General features: G+C 41.2%; 2 protein-coding genes across 3 annotated transcripts in view; one reads left to right on the forward strand and one right to left on the reverse strand.

Annotated features, from left to right (window-relative positions):
- dapk1 (death-associated protein kinase 1) overlaps nt 1-1,268 on the reverse strand; it is a 69,722-nt gene extending 68,454 nt beyond the window's left edge. For both annotated transcript variants that reach the window (XM_063490656.1, XM_063490657.1), the window contains exons 1-2: nt 830-1,268; nt 22-207 (exon numbers count right to left, since the gene is read on the reverse strand). In XM_063490656.1, coding sequence (XP_063346726.1) covers nt 22-83 — 62 coding nt within the window. In that variant the 5' untranslated portion in view covers nt 84-207; nt 830-1,268. The remainder of the gene's footprint in view (nt 1-21; nt 208-829) is intronic.
- A 10,033-nt stretch (nt 1,269-11,301) lies between these two features.
- Nucleotides 11,302-17,376, forward strand: LOC134638482 (uncharacterized). The gene is made up of 5 exons (XM_063489128.1): nt 11,302-11,487; nt 13,271-13,391; nt 13,828-13,946; nt 14,262-14,442; nt 14,735-17,376. Exons 1-5 carry the CDS (start codon nt 11,302-11,304, stop codon nt 17,374-17,376), a joined length of 3,249 nt encoding a protein of 1,082 aa, XP_063345198.1.
- The last annotated feature ends 1,709 nt before the right edge of the window (nt 17,377-19,085 follow it).

Consider the following 19,085-nt stretch of genomic DNA (forward strand, 5'->3'; position numbering starts at 1 on the left):
ATAAGCTCGGTGTGGACTCACCTCCCCAGCTCGTCCCCGATGTCATAAAATTCCTCCACATTTTCCGGGTTGAAAACAGTCATGTTGTCCAGGCACTTCTTCCCCCGACCACAGGCTCGTCACACCGGCTCTTCACAGCGACACCATCCCTACCAGCAGCCTCCGGTCTGGGCAGGGTAACGGCCACCGATCCTCCTCATGCTCGGGCTTCCACACGGAGAGGAGATCAACAGGAGGAGGGCAGAAGAAAGAGAGCATTAGATTATGAAACCGTGCAGCTGCGGGGAAAGGTGGGCGTGCAGTCAACAAAAGGAGCCCAAAGTGACGGAGCGGTGAACCTGCAGCTCCGGCGACGTCACGACTCCCGGAGCTGACCTGGCCGCTCTTCCCCCGGACTCCCGGCTCAATTATCTGGCTGCCAGTTTTAAAGATAATAATAATAACGCATGCGTGTCGCCACAGACTGGAGAGGAATGCAAATAACCCCCGTGTGGACGCTTGGTGTAGCCATGGGAAACACGCTAACCTCCTCCTGCTGCTGCTTTCAGCCCGGTGAGGAAAATGACTGCTGAGGAAAGTCAGAATAACGAGCCGTCAGGACCCGCACAGGTGTCTGACCCGGTTTAACCGTCCGTGACAAAGTGCCCCCCCCCCACCCCCCCCAAAAAACAACTACTTTAACCACCAGACCCCTCAGCTCCCCCCGCAGTAACAGCACGGCTCGCCTCGGTAACATTTTATTCCTCCGGAGTCTGAGATATGAACCTTAGCTGGAATGATTTCTCACCGGGAAACGGAGGGTTTACAGATTACTCCGTGGGGGTCTTACCGTGTGCCGGTGGGGGTCCCGCTGCCTGACGAAGCCGAGATTTCATGCGGTTAGTGGGAGGCTGTGATCCAGGTTCGGCTCACGGAAGACAAAATGCTGCTTTGAACGGGAGAAATCAACGTTAACAATGTGAGGCAGGCTGGTCCTGGTGCTGCGTTCACGGGCTGTGGTTAAAAAGGAGATCGGAGACTTGGAGCGACCGGAGGACACGCTGTGTGTATTTCACGTTTTACCGTTAAAAGAACAACGATGAGGTCAAGAGATCAAAGGAAAAATCTAAATAGTGATTTTACTAAACGTCACTATAATCGGCGGGTGTTTGTCAGCCGAATTGTTAGGAAAACGAAGCTGAGATGTCCGAGTTTCTACGTGTCGTGAAGGCAGCGCAGGTGTGTGAGCTCCTTCAGTCGCAGGAGGGCAGCAAACCTTCACTTTGAATCACGGAGGCTGAAAATTTGTGCAAAAATACGTTTTTATGTAATTCAGACGTTTTATGTTAATCTGTTTGTTTTACTCCCTTTAATGTTTTAATAATTTTTTTAGAGTAAAAATAGCAAAATCCAGACTTTTTGTCAGTATTGCAACAAATTTACATCTGTCAGCAATTATGTATGTATCACATTTTAGGGCCAAAGCTGTTATTAGACGTCGATAAAAATAAAATGTTTACTTATTTTATTGTTTTTCCTCACCTCAAGTCTTTTTACAATTAAAGAGCGAATAGTTATGCTTGCATGTCTCTGTAATGCAGTAGTAAAAAGGAATCTAGTTAAAGCATGCTAACTGTATGAGGCAGAACTACATTTCTCTAAAAAGCACATGATGCCATTGTCAGCTGGTTCAATATCATCATATTTGTTGTTATTATGGTAAATAAGAATATTTTTATAGAGTGGAAACCAAAACATCAGCACTCAGGGAGCATGGACGGCACAAGTTTGTTTCCAGAACCATCGAAAGATTTTAAAAGAGCCTCGTACCTCCAGTCAAGCCGCGACCTGATGCTGAGCTCCTTTTCACTGCGTTCTGGTGAATCATCATCACACGAGACATAGAAAACAAATTTCTGCTGGGAGAATAAAGACTGAGGATTGATAAAGTCTCTGGTGAGTGGATCAAAGTGTCCTCTGGGTGTAGCTGAGGCAGAGATGTGACTGCTGAGAGAGATACTCACAATCAGAAGAACTTCATGTCCATCTTACAAGGTTTGAATGTTTCTAACACCTTCTGATGACTTTAATGTTTTATTAAACTTGAATGATTTTCTATGTGGTCTCAGACATCTGGACAGACAATACTTCATATTCAAATATAAATAGTGCTCCTTGTGCTTTTTAAATACCTTCTGGGGTTTGTGAATGCAGACTGAAGAAAGAACTGTTGGTTTAACTGCAGCTTCATTTGAAACCAACAAGCTGGTTTTTGTGTTTTGGAACTAAATCATGTAAAACTGTAGCCTTTGCATGCATTTATGTTTATTTAAGAGAGAGAAGAATAAACATTTGACCAGTATCTAAAGTAAAATGCAATATGAAATTAAAAAGATGATATTTAACTGTCAGTCTGTGAAGAAAGTTCTAAACACTGTAGCATGAACCTGATTTTGGTGTTTTTCCAGTAAAAAACTTCTCTTAAAGACGTGATGTATAAGAATAAATGAATAACTCACTAATTGCTGCTGCACACAAGGTAAAAAGGCAGTTTACACTCTGGATGATTAACAAGGAAACAAACTTTATACATTAAAGCAGAAAGTCTCTGTTGACCTTTCACTCTCTGTGTGTCTTCATGCCTGGTTCATATTTTGCATTTTCAACCAAGGCCAAGTGTTTACAGCTGAGCACAGCTGCAGGTCTTTTCTCAGCAGCTGATCTTCATATATATAGATTCAAAAAGCTAATATTTAAAAATATTATTTATTTATTTTTATTCAAGCATCTCAATCAAATAAACTGGGAGATGATTAAAGCAGCAGAGGAACGTTTGGGCTGAAAAGAGGAAAATTAAACGACTCCTGTCGTCACAGTTTGCAGCCAGAGGGACAGATGAAGAGTTTTGAAGAAGATGATGTTGTTGGTGCACCGAATGGTTGGATTGGATTATCAGCCAGTATTAAACAGATTACCACCTTGAGAGGAAACACAAAGTCTGATAACTTTGTTTATCTTTTGGCTTTTCTTTTGTTTCACCTGCAGCTTTTCCACCTCTGACATTTCCATCAGCCCCTATTAACACCAGAATAACAGTGATATGACAGCTGAACAGGTGACAGCTTAATAGTAATATTATGCTATTACCCCAAAGCAGGTTTTAGTGCTTTGTCAGAGATTTCATACAAGTTAGGACACAAGCGTAAAAAAAAAAAAAATTCAATGATTTGCGAAACTCAGATTTAACTGATAATAGAAGATAGAAAATGCACCAAGTGTTTAAACTGAGTGTTTAAACACTGGAATAAGTCTCTCTGTCCAAAGTATTTAAGTGAGGAGCAAAAACTGCTTCATTTTCACTCACTTTAAACAAGTAGTGTGCGCCATCAAGTGGCCACAATGGTAAACTACACCCAATAAGAAATAAAACCAAGTACACAGATTACAGTTCAATGTTAGCAATAAAAACTGAACCAAATATCTGAAAAATGTTGTTTAAAATCAAGATAAAAGTATGACTGCAGTTTATCATCACCTTACTGTACGTGAATGAGTTTGTTATCTTCAGTGTAAGAGCATCAGACCAACACTCAGCAACATTAGGACTGGCACAGGCAGACCCGGCAAACTGCACATAGAAACACCTCAGCCAATCAGGAGGTTCGTGCCCAGGACCACTGCACCAACATGAACGTCCGGGGACATGAAGACACTGCTGTGGAGCAGGAAGCACTCAGAGGGTGATGTGGTGTTTGTCCAGGGAGCTGAGCGCCACATGCACGCGCATGTCTGAGTTATAATTTGTTTCTGAGGTTGTTTCACCACAGTGGCAAGTAAATATCATTCAATGATAACTGAGCAAAGTGATCAAATACACTGAATTAATAACAAAGTCATCTGTCTGATGATCTTCTTTTTCATTCTTTCCTTTGGGATAGTTGCTGCTCTTTCACTTTCAATTTAATTTTATTTATACAGCACCAAATCACAACAACAGTTGCTTACGGTGCTTTATATTGTAAGGTAGACCCTACAATAATATATACAGAGAAATGACCCCCTATGAGCAAGCACTTTGGCGACAGTGGGAAGGAAAAACTCCCTTTTAACAGGAAGAAACCTCCAGCAGAACCAGGCTCAGGGAGGGGCGGGGCCATCTGCTGTGATTGGTTGGGGTGAAAGAAGGAAAACAGGATAAAGACATGCTGTGGAAGAGAGACAGAGATTAATAACAGACATGATTCGATGCAGAGAGGTCTATTAACACATAGTGAGTGAGAAAGGTGACTGGAAAGGAAAAACTCAATGCATCATGGGAATCCCCGGCAGCCTACGTCTATTGCAGCATAACTAAGGGAGGATTCAGGGTCACCTGGTCCAGCCCTAACTATATGCTTTAGCAAAAAGGAAAGTTTGAAGCCTAATCTTGAAAGTAGAGATAGTGTCTGTCTCCCGAATCCAAACTGGAAGCTGGTTCCACAGAAGAGGGGCCTGAAAACTGAAGGCTCTGCCTCCCATTCTACTTTTAAATACTCTAGGAACAACAAGTAAGCCTGCAGTGTGAGAGCGAAGTGCTCTAATAGGGTGATATGGTACTACAAGGTCATTAAGATAAGATGGGGCCTGATTATTTAAGACCTTGTATGTGAGGAGCAGGATTTTGAATCCTGGATTTAACAGGAAGCCAATGAAGGGAAGCCAATACAGGAGAAATCTGCTCTCTCTTTCTAGTCCCTGTCAGGACTCTTGCTGCAGCATTTTGGATTAACTGAAGGCTTTTCAGGGAGTTTTTAGGACTTCCTGATAATAATGAATTACAGTAGTCCAGCCTGGAAGTAATAAATGCATGAACTAGTTTTTCAGCGTCACTCTGAGACAGGATATTTCTAACTTTAGAGATGTTGCACAAATGGAAGAAAGCAGTCTTACATATTTGTTTAATATGTGCATTGAAGGACATGTCCTGGTCAAAAATTCAGTTCAGTTCAGTTCATTTTTATTTCAAACATGTGCATTCACAATCATTACAAAATATAATTCCATTCTTTTGTTTGAAAAGGAGTAGGCAGAAGTATACACTTATTAGTCCCTACCCCCTCAAATTTTACCTCTCATTGATTTAATTTTCTTTTAGCCTTAAATTAAACAAACAACATATAAAGTAACAGTAAAGCAAAGACTAAACAAACAAACAAACAAACAAACAAATAACAAAACAATAAACAAGCCCTATCACAATATAGCTACTTTCATTTAAATAAGGACTGAGTGGGAATGTTTGCAGATTCACAAATTATAAGATAAATGAATGAAAACACTATTACAAACAACATTACCGCCCTGGGTTAACCCTGCACTCCAAGGTTCCTCACAGTGTTACTGGAGGCCAAGGTAATGCCATCCAGAGTAAGAATCTGGTTAGATACCATATTTCTAAGATTTTCAGGGCCGAGTACAATAACCTCAGTTTGATCTGAATTAAGAAGCAGAAAGTTAGCGGCCATCCAGGTCTTTATGTCTTTAAGACATTCCTGCAGTTTAACTAATTGGTGTGTGTTACCTGGCTTCATGGATATATTACATCTGTGGGATGATTATTGGTAATGTTTTTTCTAATGGTTAAAATTTTATTTGTGAAGAAGTTCATGAAGTCATTACTAGTTAATGTTAAAGGGATGGTTGGCTCAACAGAGCTCTGACTGTCAGCCTGGCTACAGTGAGAAACCTACTTTGATGCCATTTCTCTCTCTCAGTGATTCTCAGGTAAATTGTGAATTCTGCTGTTTTTCAGAATTAAAATCAGAGTTAAAATCTGACAGCTCACAATGCAAGAATTAACCAGCAGACATAGTTACAGGCTGCCTATCGAAGAGAAACCTTGTTCTTATTCAGCTGTAAAATTTCTCAATCTCAGTTTCCTTTGAGGTTTTGCAGGTTAAACATCGACTCAGGTGTTCAGGTGTCTCAGTGATGTCAGCAGTGAGAGTCCCGCCCACTCTGCTGAGAAGACTTTGTTACAGGTGAGTTTTCACTTTGAAGAGGAGTCGCATGAAACGTGTGGAATATCAGTGTCGACTGTTTTTAGCTTAAAGATCTGAAGAGTCAGTATGAATTCTGTTGCCAGCACAGTGATGTCACAGACACACAGCTCAGGTAAGCTCTGCAGGATGATCTGATCAATAATAAGAACTAAAATCAATTCATGCACAGATTGCAGGATCCCTGTGGTTCTGTTTGTAACGTTTGATCTCAAAGACAAAAATCCAGTGAAATGATTTTTTGAATTTCCTGTCAAAAAGCTCGTCTGTTTTAAATTTGTTCAGATTTGAATAAAGTAACACGTTTAATCCAGCCAGGCAGCGCATTTTTGTTCAAGAGTGGAGAGTCTAAAGTCCAGGGACCAGGGACGATGAATTTAATTGCAGCCATAATGTTAATAGCAATAAAAATTGAATAATAAAAGTATAATATTTAACTGTAAGAATATTAACTTTGTAAATGTAGATCTGTGTGTATTAGTGCAGCTTCTATTCATTTTAATAACCAGGAGCCCGTCAAAATAACATTTGGTTTTCAGAACGTTTGCTTTCATGGCCATCACAGTTATGGATACTTTCATTCTTTTCATCAGTTTGGGGACATCAGAGTAATGCATACGATATATCTGAGTAACAGTAACGTAATACTCACTGTGACCTGTATGACTACAATGAACAAGTGTCTGTTAGTTGTTCTAATGATGGACCTCCTGTTAGTCTGTAGTAAAAAAACAAAAAAACCCAACTTGAATGAGACCGTGTGCTTATTCCATCATAACCTGATGTATTTTTCTTTTTATGTATTTAAGTATTTTTATTTTTGTGACCTCTTTTGCACCAACATCTGAAACTTTTGTATTAATCTTTAAAAAGGTTCATAGATTATCTGGAACATAAAACTGAAAGCAGAGAATAATCAGAAAGGGCCCTTTTTAAATCATTAACTCACATTCATATTAATAAAGCCAACCTTTGACCTGCAGTTTGATATAAAGTAAATGTGATGTGTATCATGTCCTGTTGGTTGATGAGTAACAGCATGCAAGAAAATGATAACATTTGAAAAAAGTGAACATTGACCACAGAGTAGATAACATTCACTGTATACAGATAAACACAGACTTCTTGTTACCTTGTTTAATTTAAACAGACACAAACTCATCAAGTAAAGCCTCTAAGCTTGGTGGGAGCAAATATTAGAGAGTAACCTGACCTCTCAAAGTTCTCGCATATGCAAATCTGGAGGTTTTATTTATGACCTCAGCAGTGATGGTCAGGGGTACTCGACATTGCTGTTGGATGTGCATGCAGATGCAGTTAAGCATGTATTTGATGACACAGCGACCAGGTGTTTTATCAGGACAGGTGAACACAAATGTGTCTGTACACACTGCAAAACAACTCAGAGCTCAGAAGCTTAGTGTCAAAGGAGCCCAATATGTGACAGTGGAGACAGCAGAGCAATTTTCACAAACTTTATTTACAAGTTTAAGCAAAGGAATAAACTTGCTGAGGGATTCGGGGCTTGTTGTTTGAACACGACTCGTGGTGTGGAGATCTAAAGCTGTAACTGTGGACAGAGGAGTGGATGATTAGCGTGGGTATGAACCTTCTCCAGGCGTGAATGTATTTGAAAGAGGAATATGGCTCATGTTGCAGGCAGAGTTGGCGACACTTTGAGGAGCAGCTGAAGGAGCTGAAGAGAGTGATGCTGGGCTGACCCGAGTTAAAAGGGATCCAGTGCAAAACAGTGGAAAGAGGGCAGGCAGGTGCCATACTGAAATCCTTCCCAGGAGTCAGAGCGTGAAACAGCTGCTGTGACCAGAGAGCTGTAGCACAAGAAAAAGAAGGTGAGTACATAGACAGACTAGAAGCATGTAGCATGAGAGCCATTTACCAATGTGGGTAAAGTGACAAACAAGCAATGAAGACGCTGGTCTTAAATATTCTCAGTAGATTGCGCTGGATTAACTCCAGGTGAGTTGGGCAGGTGAGGAGATGACAGCTCCGCCCAGGGACGGACACAGGAGAACCTGGAGCTCAGGGGAAAACTACCAGCAGCTCACTCGGACTATCACACTTAGATGGTTTAAATGTCAAAATTTGAATACAAAATAAAAGTATAATGAAAGGTTTAATCTTTCCCTATGTGTGGGAAACTGAACATGGCACAAATATCAAAATAAAATAAGAAGTAATACACACAAACACCCTGAGACTCCAAAACCCCACAAAGGAGGGGGGGTGGGGGTGGTTTTCCGGTCTTTGGCAGGGGTCTCAAACACCAGTCCTCGAGGGCCTGTGTCCTGAAACTTTTGTGTCCCTGCTGCAACACACCTGAAGAACATTAAAGACTCTCTAGAACCTGACTAAATGCTGAGGTGGAATAGGCTTCCATGATCCATCATAGCAGATGGTTCGCAATAATTGGAATGAGGACAGGACCCAGAGTCTAGATGCTGGTGGTGCTGGATGCAAAGACAAAGGCAGCTCTCCGAATGACAAAGGTGAAGCGGAGACTGGGAGGAAGCGTGCTGCATAAATGAGTTTGAAAGGCAGACTGAAAGACTGAAAGAACAGATATTTAAAGCACACAGAACAGAATCTGACTGGTTTGCAGAAGGTGAGCAAGAAAATTATTGGATTAGCGTTAAGATGACAGAATTAAATCTGAAAACATGGAAAAGTAGAAGTGATGTAAAGAATAGACTTGTGTAATGAGCATGAAAAACTCAGTCACCTCCTTTCCAAGCTCCTTAGACTACCATGAACTGGATGACTGAGAACTTACACAGACATAAAGAACAGACCAGCAGCCTGAACACCAGGAAAGCTGGCAGATGAGTGATTACAGAGTTTGATTGAATCTTTATCAAACTCCAGAGTGATTGCTGACACACCCATGTTACTCAATCAACAACTTATCTGGCAGACAGGTACAGATATTACTGTGATGGTTTAATTATTCACCTTGCTGGATTGAAATTTCCCCAGAGACACATCTAACCACACTCAGTCACACTTTGCAGTAATAATGGTTTTGATCTGCATAAATAAAATCTGAACCATGTGACCAGAGATGGCAGAGGGAGGCAAACTTTCAGGATGGTGTTAAATTATTTCCCCAAAGGAAAGGATGAGAAGATTTACTGAAACTTAATAACTTTGTCATTCAAGATTTACTAGGAAGCATTAAATGCACCGTAAACTTGTGATCTACGATCAAACCAGCACTGAAACCTTAAAAGTGAACAACAGTCTGAAATGTACTCTCTGCCCAACATGTTCTCACTCCCAAAGCGTAACATACTACACTATGTGACAAATCGTCTGTATGTTGCTTTCGGCCACCCAACACTTTCCTATGTTACGGGTTCGGAAACAGGAGGAAACATGAGAACGGTTTGTACTGAATCTACACATGTACATTTATTTTACTTTCTCATCATGAATCGCTTTGGAAAACACTATCTAACACGATTACGGTTGTGGTTAAGGTTAGCGATTCTGGTTATAATTAGGGTTAAGGCTGTAATACACGTGTCACCACCGGGAGCATCATTCTATTGGATTCCATCCACACGTATCATAGGGACACGGACGGTTACCTTTTCGTTCTCATGGGACACCTCGGGACGTGTTCTCATGAGCATGCTCTGTTCTGCAACATTTTAAATGCAGTCACGCTTCTGAAGACAGAAGATTTTGTTCACTTTGTTGTGAATATTTAGAACATTGTTCTTTTTTTCTTTTCAACTCCACAGTGAGTTCTGCAGCTCAGTGACAGCATGGCAGCAGCATTTGGTGAGTCTTACTTTGTCACACTTACATGCAGGACCTGTGAGTTACCTCCCTCTACAAGCACTTTCTGACAGTAATTTAATTGTTTCTTGGTTTCTCCTTGTTGGTGAAATTTGAAATTTGTCTGCTTGGAGGCTAAACGAGGTAACTACAGGTGAATATGGTACAGCAGGTCTAATCTGAGTGTCTTTGCTGAACCAGGCTGCATGCTGTGTTGCATGTAACATGCTTTAACAATGTGTTTAACCAATAACATTTGTCAGAATGTATTTTCTGAAAATTAAAAGTCACGACAGTTTCCCAGAACTAATGTGATCTGTTCATACAGCTGTTGACATTTAAAGTGCATTGTTCCATCTGATGTAGTCATTGCAGGATAACACATGTCTCAGTGCATAAACTACTACTAATAATAATAAAAGAAGAGTTATTTCTTTATCTTTGCAGGACCACAAGACACTTTTCCCAGACGTCGCAGGAAGAGCTTCGATTTTGTGCCACCCCACAGTGAGTTTTTAAAGAAAAGATTATGTTTAATGCAAACTTTAACTGGGCAATTTAAGGTGGAAGACATGAGACAGGAGCAGGTGAAGACAAAATATAGCAGGAAGTGTGAAGCCTGTTTGGAATCATGAAAACCCCTTAGTGCACGGATTCTGCTTTCTCTCTTTACATTTAAAGATCATTTAATGTATAGAAAAGTGAAGAAAACTATTTTATGTAAACCCTTGAGGTCATATCTGGGAGAGGTTACAGCATTTAAAATGTCTCCTTAACTTCATGTTAACAGATCAAACATTCAGGATACCAGTGCTTGTTTATGTAGCTCTATGCCACAGACATGAAGTTGGTGCAATTTTCAAAAGAGATTGTAGGAAAGAAAACTGTGCTGAACAAAGAAAAAAAAATAGGTCTTCAGATTATGACACTGTGGATTTAAAACTGAGCTTTTAACAGAGGTTACATTTATTTATTGTCACAGCGGTGGATCGGACTCGGGCGCAGACTGAGAGAACACGGTTCAAACAGTTCTTTATTAACCACACTGGTGCGCTATATACACGTGAAGGGGGGAGGGGGGGGGATAGCCCAGGGTTCCGGGGGTCAACAGGTTGGGGAAAAACACACGCCTTCGTACTGGCTCCGCTCCTCGTCCACACAATCTCCAAACAAGCAGCTCCACTCTCACTCACGGGGTCCAGGGGTCACAATGCGGGCAGATCCAGAGAAACCTATTTACAGAGACGAGGATTAATCACCAGCTGGCCATCCACGAGCCAGAGGGCGGCGGGGACGAAATCCAGAAAATGTGGGACCAAGGTCGGCCATGTGTGGTGAGTGGCTGCAGATGTCCAGACGGGTGTTGACTGGAGTGCTTGTATTGAGCACAAGTGATGCAGGCAGTTACATACTCCCGTGAGTCTTTGATGGTGGGCCACCAGAAATACCTTTGCAGGAACGCAGCAGTGTGGTTAACTCCTGGATGGCAGGAGAAACGGGCTGTGTGAACCCACTGGAGCACTCTGAATCGGACAGCCACCAGAACAAAGAGTCGATCGGGGGGGCCTGCTCCGGGATCAGGATCGGTCTCTTGTGCCTCCCGGATGAGCTCTTCACTCTCCCACATAAAGGCTCCGATAATACAGGAAGCCGGCAGAACAAATCCAGGGTCGGATTCCTATCCGACTAAGGCGAATTGCCGGGGCAGAGCATCTGGTTTAACGTTTTGGGAGCCTGGCCTGTAAGTGATAGTGAAATTAAAGCGGGTGAAAAACAAAGCCCACCTGGCCTGCCGTGAGTTGAGTCGCTTCGCCGAGCGGATGTACTCTAGGTTTTTATGATCAGTCCATACGATAAACTGCTGTGCGCCCCTCCAGCCAGTCTCTCCACTCCTCCACAGCAAGTTTTATAGCCAGCAGTTTGCGATCTCCAATGTCATAATTCTTCTCGGCTGAGGAGAGACGACAAGAGAAAAAGGTACAGGGGTGGAGCTTACCCTCGAACCGTTGAGAAAGCACGGCCCCCACTCTGATGCATCCACCTCCACCACGAACTGCTGGGTGAGGTCCGGCTGGCAGAGATGTTAGCTCTTTATACAGTAAAGTTACTGTGGGATACAAATAATATCAGGCTGATCCTGCCACTAATTGTTCCCCCTGTCCAAACCACAGACAAACAGTATCCCACAGTTGTTTATGAACCCATTTTGCTCAGAGAGGAATATTTTTGAAAAACAATTCTTGTTAGCAATGTTAAATATTATTACACAGGAAAAAAAACAACTACATGTAAAATAATTACACCATGATGCCTCTGCCTTTCGAAATGGAGGGACAGTAACTGTGTGTGTGTGTAAGCGTGTAAAAACTGAAGATAGTCAAAAATGCCGTTTACGTGTGGACGAAAGGTCCAAACGCATAGAAAAAGCTGCGTTTTCAAAAATACCCGTGCAGGTAAGGGCGATGCTTAAAAGAGTTAGTAGTTATTGCTACCTGTAATTTATTGCAGTCTAATTGTTTACTAAATGTTTAAGGTGTGAAATAAACTGCAATGGAGTTTGAAAACAAAACATGTGCGGGTGTGTGTAGGTTCTCAGGTCATCGTAGTCTAAGGAGCTTGGAAAGAAAAGCCTCTGTACTTGTTTAAGTTGCTTGAAGACGTTTCACCTCTCATCCGAGAAGCTTCTTCAGTTCTAAGGGTCAAATGGTGGAGAGTCCCAGATTTAAACCCAGTGGGAGTCCCCCCCCACCCCCAAAGAGGGACAAAGGACCCCCTGATGATCCTCTACCTAATCACCTGAGCCAAGGTGTGAAAGTGGGTGTGGGTCACAATCAGCCAGGGTTTCAGGTGAGCTCATTGTGAAACCTGGCCCCACCTTGTCATGTGAATTCCTGAGGTCAGATGGCCCAGGATGTGAGTGGGCATTAAGGCGTCTGGGGAGGGAACTCAAAACTGGATTATAGGTGGCAGACAGTTGATGTCGTAAACCACCGCCTCTGTTCAAAGATGGTCGCTCACAGTGGACATAGATGGCCTCTTTCACTCCTCTTTCAAACCAAAGAGACCAGTTTTGAGTTCCCTCCCCAGACGCCTTAATGCCCACTCACATCCTGGGCCATCTGACCTCAGGAATTCACATGACAAGGTGGGGCCAGGTTTCACAATGAGCTCACCTGAAACCCTGGCTGATTAGGTCCCACACCCGCTTTCACACCTTGGCTCATGTGATTAGAGGATCATCAGGGGGTCCTTTGTCCCTCTTTGGGGGGATACTCCCACTGGGTTTAAATCTGGGACTCTCGGCCATTTGACCTTAGAACTGAAGAAGCTTCTCGGATGAGAGGTGAAACGTCTTCAAGCAACTCAAAGAAGTCCAGACGCTTTTCTTTGCAAACTCCTTTGACAAAGACAGACGCAATGACATTGTCATCCCCTCTGTAACCTATTTACAGAGACGAAGATTAATCCAAGGCAAGCACGGGAACAACAGAATCACAATGAAGCTAGGCAATACTAACGAGAGTTACTCAATATTCCAGCAACGAGTAGCTCAGAGCCCCCGCCTTGAGAAGAGTCAGAGATCAAACTGCAAATCACCAGTGATCAGCTGCAGGTGCGTATCCCAAGGGCAGGAGCCCAATCTGAGCTCCGCCCAGGCAGACAGACAAGAGAGAGAGAGAGCAAGGCGAGCAAAACAACAAACACATGTGGCCACACTGGGCTGGCCGGGGAGACACAGGGACCATGACATTTTTCAGCTCTCAAAATTTATGTTGTATTCTCACATGTGGATATATATTTATGGTTCAGTAATGATCCATAAATACTAGAAAAAATAACACATTTTAACAAAATGACAATTTTTGTGCATTTTTCAGTATTTACAACTTAGTGGTTAAAGGTGGAAAATCATTCAAATTAGATTATTAAAAACCTATGATATGTTGTTGCTGTTTGTATTAACTTTGAAAGATTCTTTGTTCAGTGTTTGTGTTTGCTGTCATTTCAGTGTCTGAGCTCAGAGCTGTCCTGCTGGGGAACAGCTGGTCTGAGAGGAGTTCAGTGGGGAACTTTATACTGGGAGAGAACAAGTTCAACCCTGAGGAAGAACTGGACCGATGTGTGAGAGTCAGTGGACACATTCAAGGGAAAGAAATAGTTCTCATCAACACTCCAGATCTGCTTCATCCAAACATCTCAGAGGACAAAATAAAAGAACATGTGAAAAACTGTGTGAGACTCTCTGATCCTGGACCTCATGTGTTCCTGTTGATTCTACAGCCTGAAGACTTCACTGAGCATCAAAAAACGAGACTCTGCAGAGTCCTGAACTTCTTCAGTGATCATTCCTTTAATCATTCACTGGTTCTGATATCACCACCCAGAGTGAGGCGTCCAGGTTTACGACATCGTGTCATGTATCAAACACCTATACCTATACAGGAAATGATCAGACGATGTAATAACAAGTCACGGCAGCGTGAAAACCTCACCATTGAGGAGTTACTAGAAAACATGGAACGCATTGTAGAAATGAACAATGGAACACATGTGATCTGTCATCACACCAGCGCTGAACAAAGAAAAGAAGCTCCTGTTACTCTGAATTATCCTCAGTCTGTTGGTAAGTTAAAAACCCAAACTCTATCTGTAGATATTCTAACATAAAGACACTTTCTAAAGTGCTCAGAAGGAACTATCCACCAAAAACATGAAGCAGCATTTACTGAAGATGAAAAAGGTGAAGAAAGCCCCAAAAGGCTTTTAGGATCAGTCAGACTGTCTGAGAGTAATTTCCTGTTTCTATCTTTGCTCCTTTACAGGACGTAGACTCTGCATTTTGCTGTTTGGAGGGAACTCAGCAAAGAAGACAGCACTCTGTAACTTTATTGTGAAGAAAAATTGCCATTTTTCAGGATTTTCTCCAGACGGACAAGTTTTCCATGGAGAGTGGAGAGGAAAACCTTTAACAGTAGTGAAAACTCCCGACTTCTTAAATCCGTCTCTGAAAGCAGTGAGAGAAGAGATGAAGAGCTGTGTGAGTCTCTGTCCTCCTGGACCAAATGTTCTGCTGCTGATGGTGAAACCTTCTGATTTCACTACGCAGAGCAGAAAAACTCTGAATCTGACCCTGAGTGTGTTTAATGGAGATGCATTTAAACACTCAATGGTCATCATCACAGATGAGGAGAAGATGGGACATTCAGTTAATTCTCTACTTAGAGATTGTGAAGGTAGACACTACAACATGTTTGAAAATGATGATCGACAGTTAATGGAGAAGATTGAGAACATTGTACATGAGAACGAAGGAAAATTCCTCACAGTCACCGAAGAGACCATCAGACCACAGCCTGAACACATCACACCACAAAAAAAGATCAGAAGAATAGAATCAGAACTCATCAAACCATCTTTTAACCTGGTTCTGTGTGGGAGGAGAGGAGCAGGGAAGACTTCAGCAGCCAAGGCCATTTTAGGTCAGACTGAGCTTCATTCAGTCTCCAACTCATCAGAGTGTGTTAAACATCAGGGAGAGGTGTGTGGACGTTGGGTTTCCCTGGTGGAGCTGCCTGCCTTGTATGGAAAACCTCAGGAGGCAGTGATGGAGGAATCACTCAGGTGTATCTCCCTCTGTGATCCTGAGGGTGTCCATGCCTTCATCCTGGTCCTACCTGTGGCTCCCCTCACTGATGAAGACAAGAGAGAGTTAGAGACCATCCAGAACACATTCAGCTCTCGAGTCAATGACTTCACCATGATTCTGTTCACTGTACACTCAGATCCTACAGATCCAGCTGCTGTTAACTTTGTAAGACAAGACAAAGACATTCAGAAGCTCTGTCAGACTTATCGAGGACGATATGTTGTTCTCAACATCGAAGAAAAGCAAACCATCTTGAACCTTCTGCATGACGTGGAAAATATGAAAGCTGAAGGATCCAAATGCTTCACAAAGGACATGTTCACCAAAGCTCAAATGGAGAAGGTAACAAGACTTAAAGCTGAACTGCAGGAAGTTAAACGCAGGAGTGAGGCAGGACCTGATGATACAAATCAAACTGGACAGTCCATCAGGATGGTGCTGCTTGGAAAAACTGGCAATGGGAAAAGTGCAACTGCAAACACCATTTTGGGCAAAAAGGTGTTTTTATCCAGAGTCAGTCAGATTTCTGTGACCAGAGAATGTCAGAAAGCAGCAGGAGAGATTGATGGACGTCCTGTTGTTGTGGTCGACACCCCTGGCTTGTTTGACACCTCTCTGTCCAGTTATGAAGTTCGACAGGAGCTTCTGAAATGTATCAGCATGTTGTCTCCTGGACCTCACGTGTTCTTACTGGTGCTGCAGATCGGTCGATTTACAGAGGAGGAAAAAGAAGCTGTGAGAAAGATCAAAGAGATTTTTGGAAAGAAGTCAGGAAACTTCATCATTGTTACCTTCACCAGAGGCGATGAGCTTGAAGACACATCCATTGAAAGTTACATAGAAGAAGACTGTTCTGATTTTGTAAAAACTCTGATTGATGACTGTGGAGGCAGATACCACGTCTTCAACAACAAAGATCCAAAAAACCGTAGACAAGTGACAGACCTGCTGATCAAAATAGAAGCCATGTTGAAAGACAGTGGCGGCAGATACTACACCACTGAGATCTTCCAAGAGGCTGAGGCAGCGATACAGAAGAAAGTGGAGAGGATACTGAAAGAGAAGGATGAAGACATGAAGAGAGAGAAGGGGGTGCTTAAAAGGAAACATGAAGAAGAAATGCAAAAAATAAAAAGAGAAATGGAAAAACAGATCTCTGAGAAAGAGCAGAGCATGAACAAACTCAAACAGATGGAGGAACACATTAACCAGGAGCGAGAAGAGAGAGAGAGAGAACAGAAAATCAGAGAAGATGAAAACAGAAAGAGGAAAGAACAGGAAGAAACTCAACGACAACAATGGAAACAAAAACTGGAAACTTTGGAGAAGCAAATAGAATCTGAATCAAAAGAAGAGCTCATCAGAGAGCTGGAGCAAAACAGAGAAGAAATGAGAAGAGAGAGAGAGGCCTGGGAGATGGAAAGGAAAGAATGGTGGGAAAAAAGATGTCAAGAAAGTAAACCGAGACAAAAGGCAGAAGAAGTGAAAATTAAAAAGCTGACAGAAAAATATGAAAAGGAAAAAGAAGATTATCACAGAAGAATAAACGATTACAGTGTCAGAATAAAACAGGAGGAAAGAAAAAGAAAAGAATTAGAGAAAGACTACAAGGAAAAAATGAAACAAATGAAGCAGAAACATAAAGATGAGGCCAGAAATCAAGCTGAAGACTTCAATGACTTCAAAGAGAAATACACCAGTGACTTTGAATCTCTGATAGAGAAATATAATGAAGAGATAAGGGATCTGAAGCAGGAGCATGAGAAACAGAAACATAATTATGCTGATTTGCACCAGGTCTCCAGTGACAAAGAGGAAAGACTGAAGAAAGAAAAGGAGGAAATGCAGAAAAAGCATGAAGAAGAAATTAATGAATATAAGCAAAAACATAAAAGATGCATCATAGCCTGATGACTTTAAACAGTGCAGCAGTAAGACAGACTAGAAGAACACATGAGTTTCATACCAGTGTTTGAAAGTGAACATAAAATAAAAATGGGCGAGTGATAGAGAGAGAACCACTTTTGTTTTTTCACTTAACAAAGGAGCAAAACGGAAAATCGCTGCAATGAAGAAGAAGACTGCTGAAACTGTCATTTTTAGACTCTGGAAAGGCAGCAGTGTCAGCAAGACACCAACATTAGTGTTTATTATTAGAGCCATATTTTTACACTATGAGTGTTTTAGTATTGTGCCCAGCAGGCGGTGCTCTCAAAGGACATTAATTTTCTATCTTCTCCGTTTAAAGTAAAAGTAATTCAAAGTAATTCACCAAATTATTGTCTGTTTATGATTTCCACTTCAAACCTGGAAATACTGGACAGTTTACAGATGATGTATTTGAAATATTAATTGTATGATTTGTATTATATGAGCCACAAACATTTTATGGCAGGATTAAAAACATAATTGTAATAATTTCTGATCTGTTCTTTGCAAGTCATATTCATTTAAATAGGAAGAAAAATAGCTGTGAAAAATGTATTTTAAATTTACTTTGTAAAGAATAAGATAACATAAAATTAGATATAAAACTGGTGAATGTCAAAATACATGCACATAATAATTACTGATATTGAGGGTTAAAAAATTATATGATGTTATTACATTATTTTCCATGTACGTCCTGGTCTGTTTAAAATAAAACAATGCATTTGAGCGATCTGTGTTTCTATATAGTTTGATACAATTATTTCAGTAATGTTTTTATTGACTTTTATTGACTATGAACAGTTTTTACTCTGACTTTATTGTTGGACACTATGTGCCTGCAGGCCATAGTTTCCATATGGAAAATCAGAGTGAATGGAAAAAGTTTGTTGGTCATTATGTAATCAGAATGTTTGTAAAAATAAAATGTCCTCTTATTAATGCATTGTGTGTAATCTGATTACTGGAAAGTCAGGAACATATATGGATATATGGCAGACTTTCTTTATAAATAGATTAAAAGGACTAAAATGTTGTTCTTCAGTTTTGTTGGATCAGGTTACGGAAGCATAGAGCTGCCAGCCAGGCAAAAGAGAAATAGAGGTGTATCACATTATAACATGAAAACTTTATTGTTCTAACAATATACTGTTCATGTTTGTACATTATAATGGCAGTGGATGCTTGTAAGCAGGAATGCCAACAGAGAGGAAATTATACCTGTGATGAAACAGTTTTCAGCTTGTTGCCTTATAGTGTCAGAGAACTTCTTACTTCCACTAAGCACAGCAGATGAATCCATTCATCTCTCTCAAATGCTTTTGGTTGTCCCTAGATCTAGACTGAAACACAGAGGAGACCGGGCATTTGCCGTGACTGCCCCCAAACTGTGGAATACACTGCCTTTGCATATCAGGTCCTCCCCAACACTGGATACTTTTAAAATCCGTCTGAAGTCCCATTTTTATTCTCTGGCTTTTGATTCATCATGACTTTATTACCATTATTCTTTTAATGATTTTATTCTCTTCTAAAATACTTTTATGTCTTTTGCTTTGTCTATTTTATTTTACAGTACTTTCTTCAACACTTGTTGTCTTTAAAAAGTGCTATATAAATAAATTTGAACTTGAACTTATCTGAGGTTGGCAAAACCGTCTTTGTTTGGAAAATCACAGAAGAAACTGGCT

The sequence above is a fragment of the Pelmatolapia mariae genome, linkage group LG12 (genome assembly GCF_036321145.2).
Source record: "Pelmatolapia mariae isolate MD_Pm_ZW linkage group LG12, Pm_UMD_F_2, whole genome shotgun sequence".
Lineage (NCBI taxonomy): Eukaryota > Metazoa > Chordata > Actinopteri > Cichliformes > Cichlidae > Pelmatolapia > Pelmatolapia mariae.

Coding starts and splice junctions, on each gene's coding strand:
- LOC134638482 (XM_063489128.1), top strand. CDS start 11,302: ATGGCAGGAGAAACGGGCTGTGTGAACCCACTGGAGCACTCTGAATCG. Junction 11,488..13,270: donor GCCGGCAGAACAAATCCAGG/GTCGGATTCCTA, acceptor ACCTATTTACAG/AGACGAAGATTAATCCAAGG. Junction 13,392..13,827: donor GAGCCCCCGCCTTGAGAAGA/GTCAGAGATCAA, acceptor CTGTCATTTCAG/TGTCTGAGCTCAGAGCTGTC.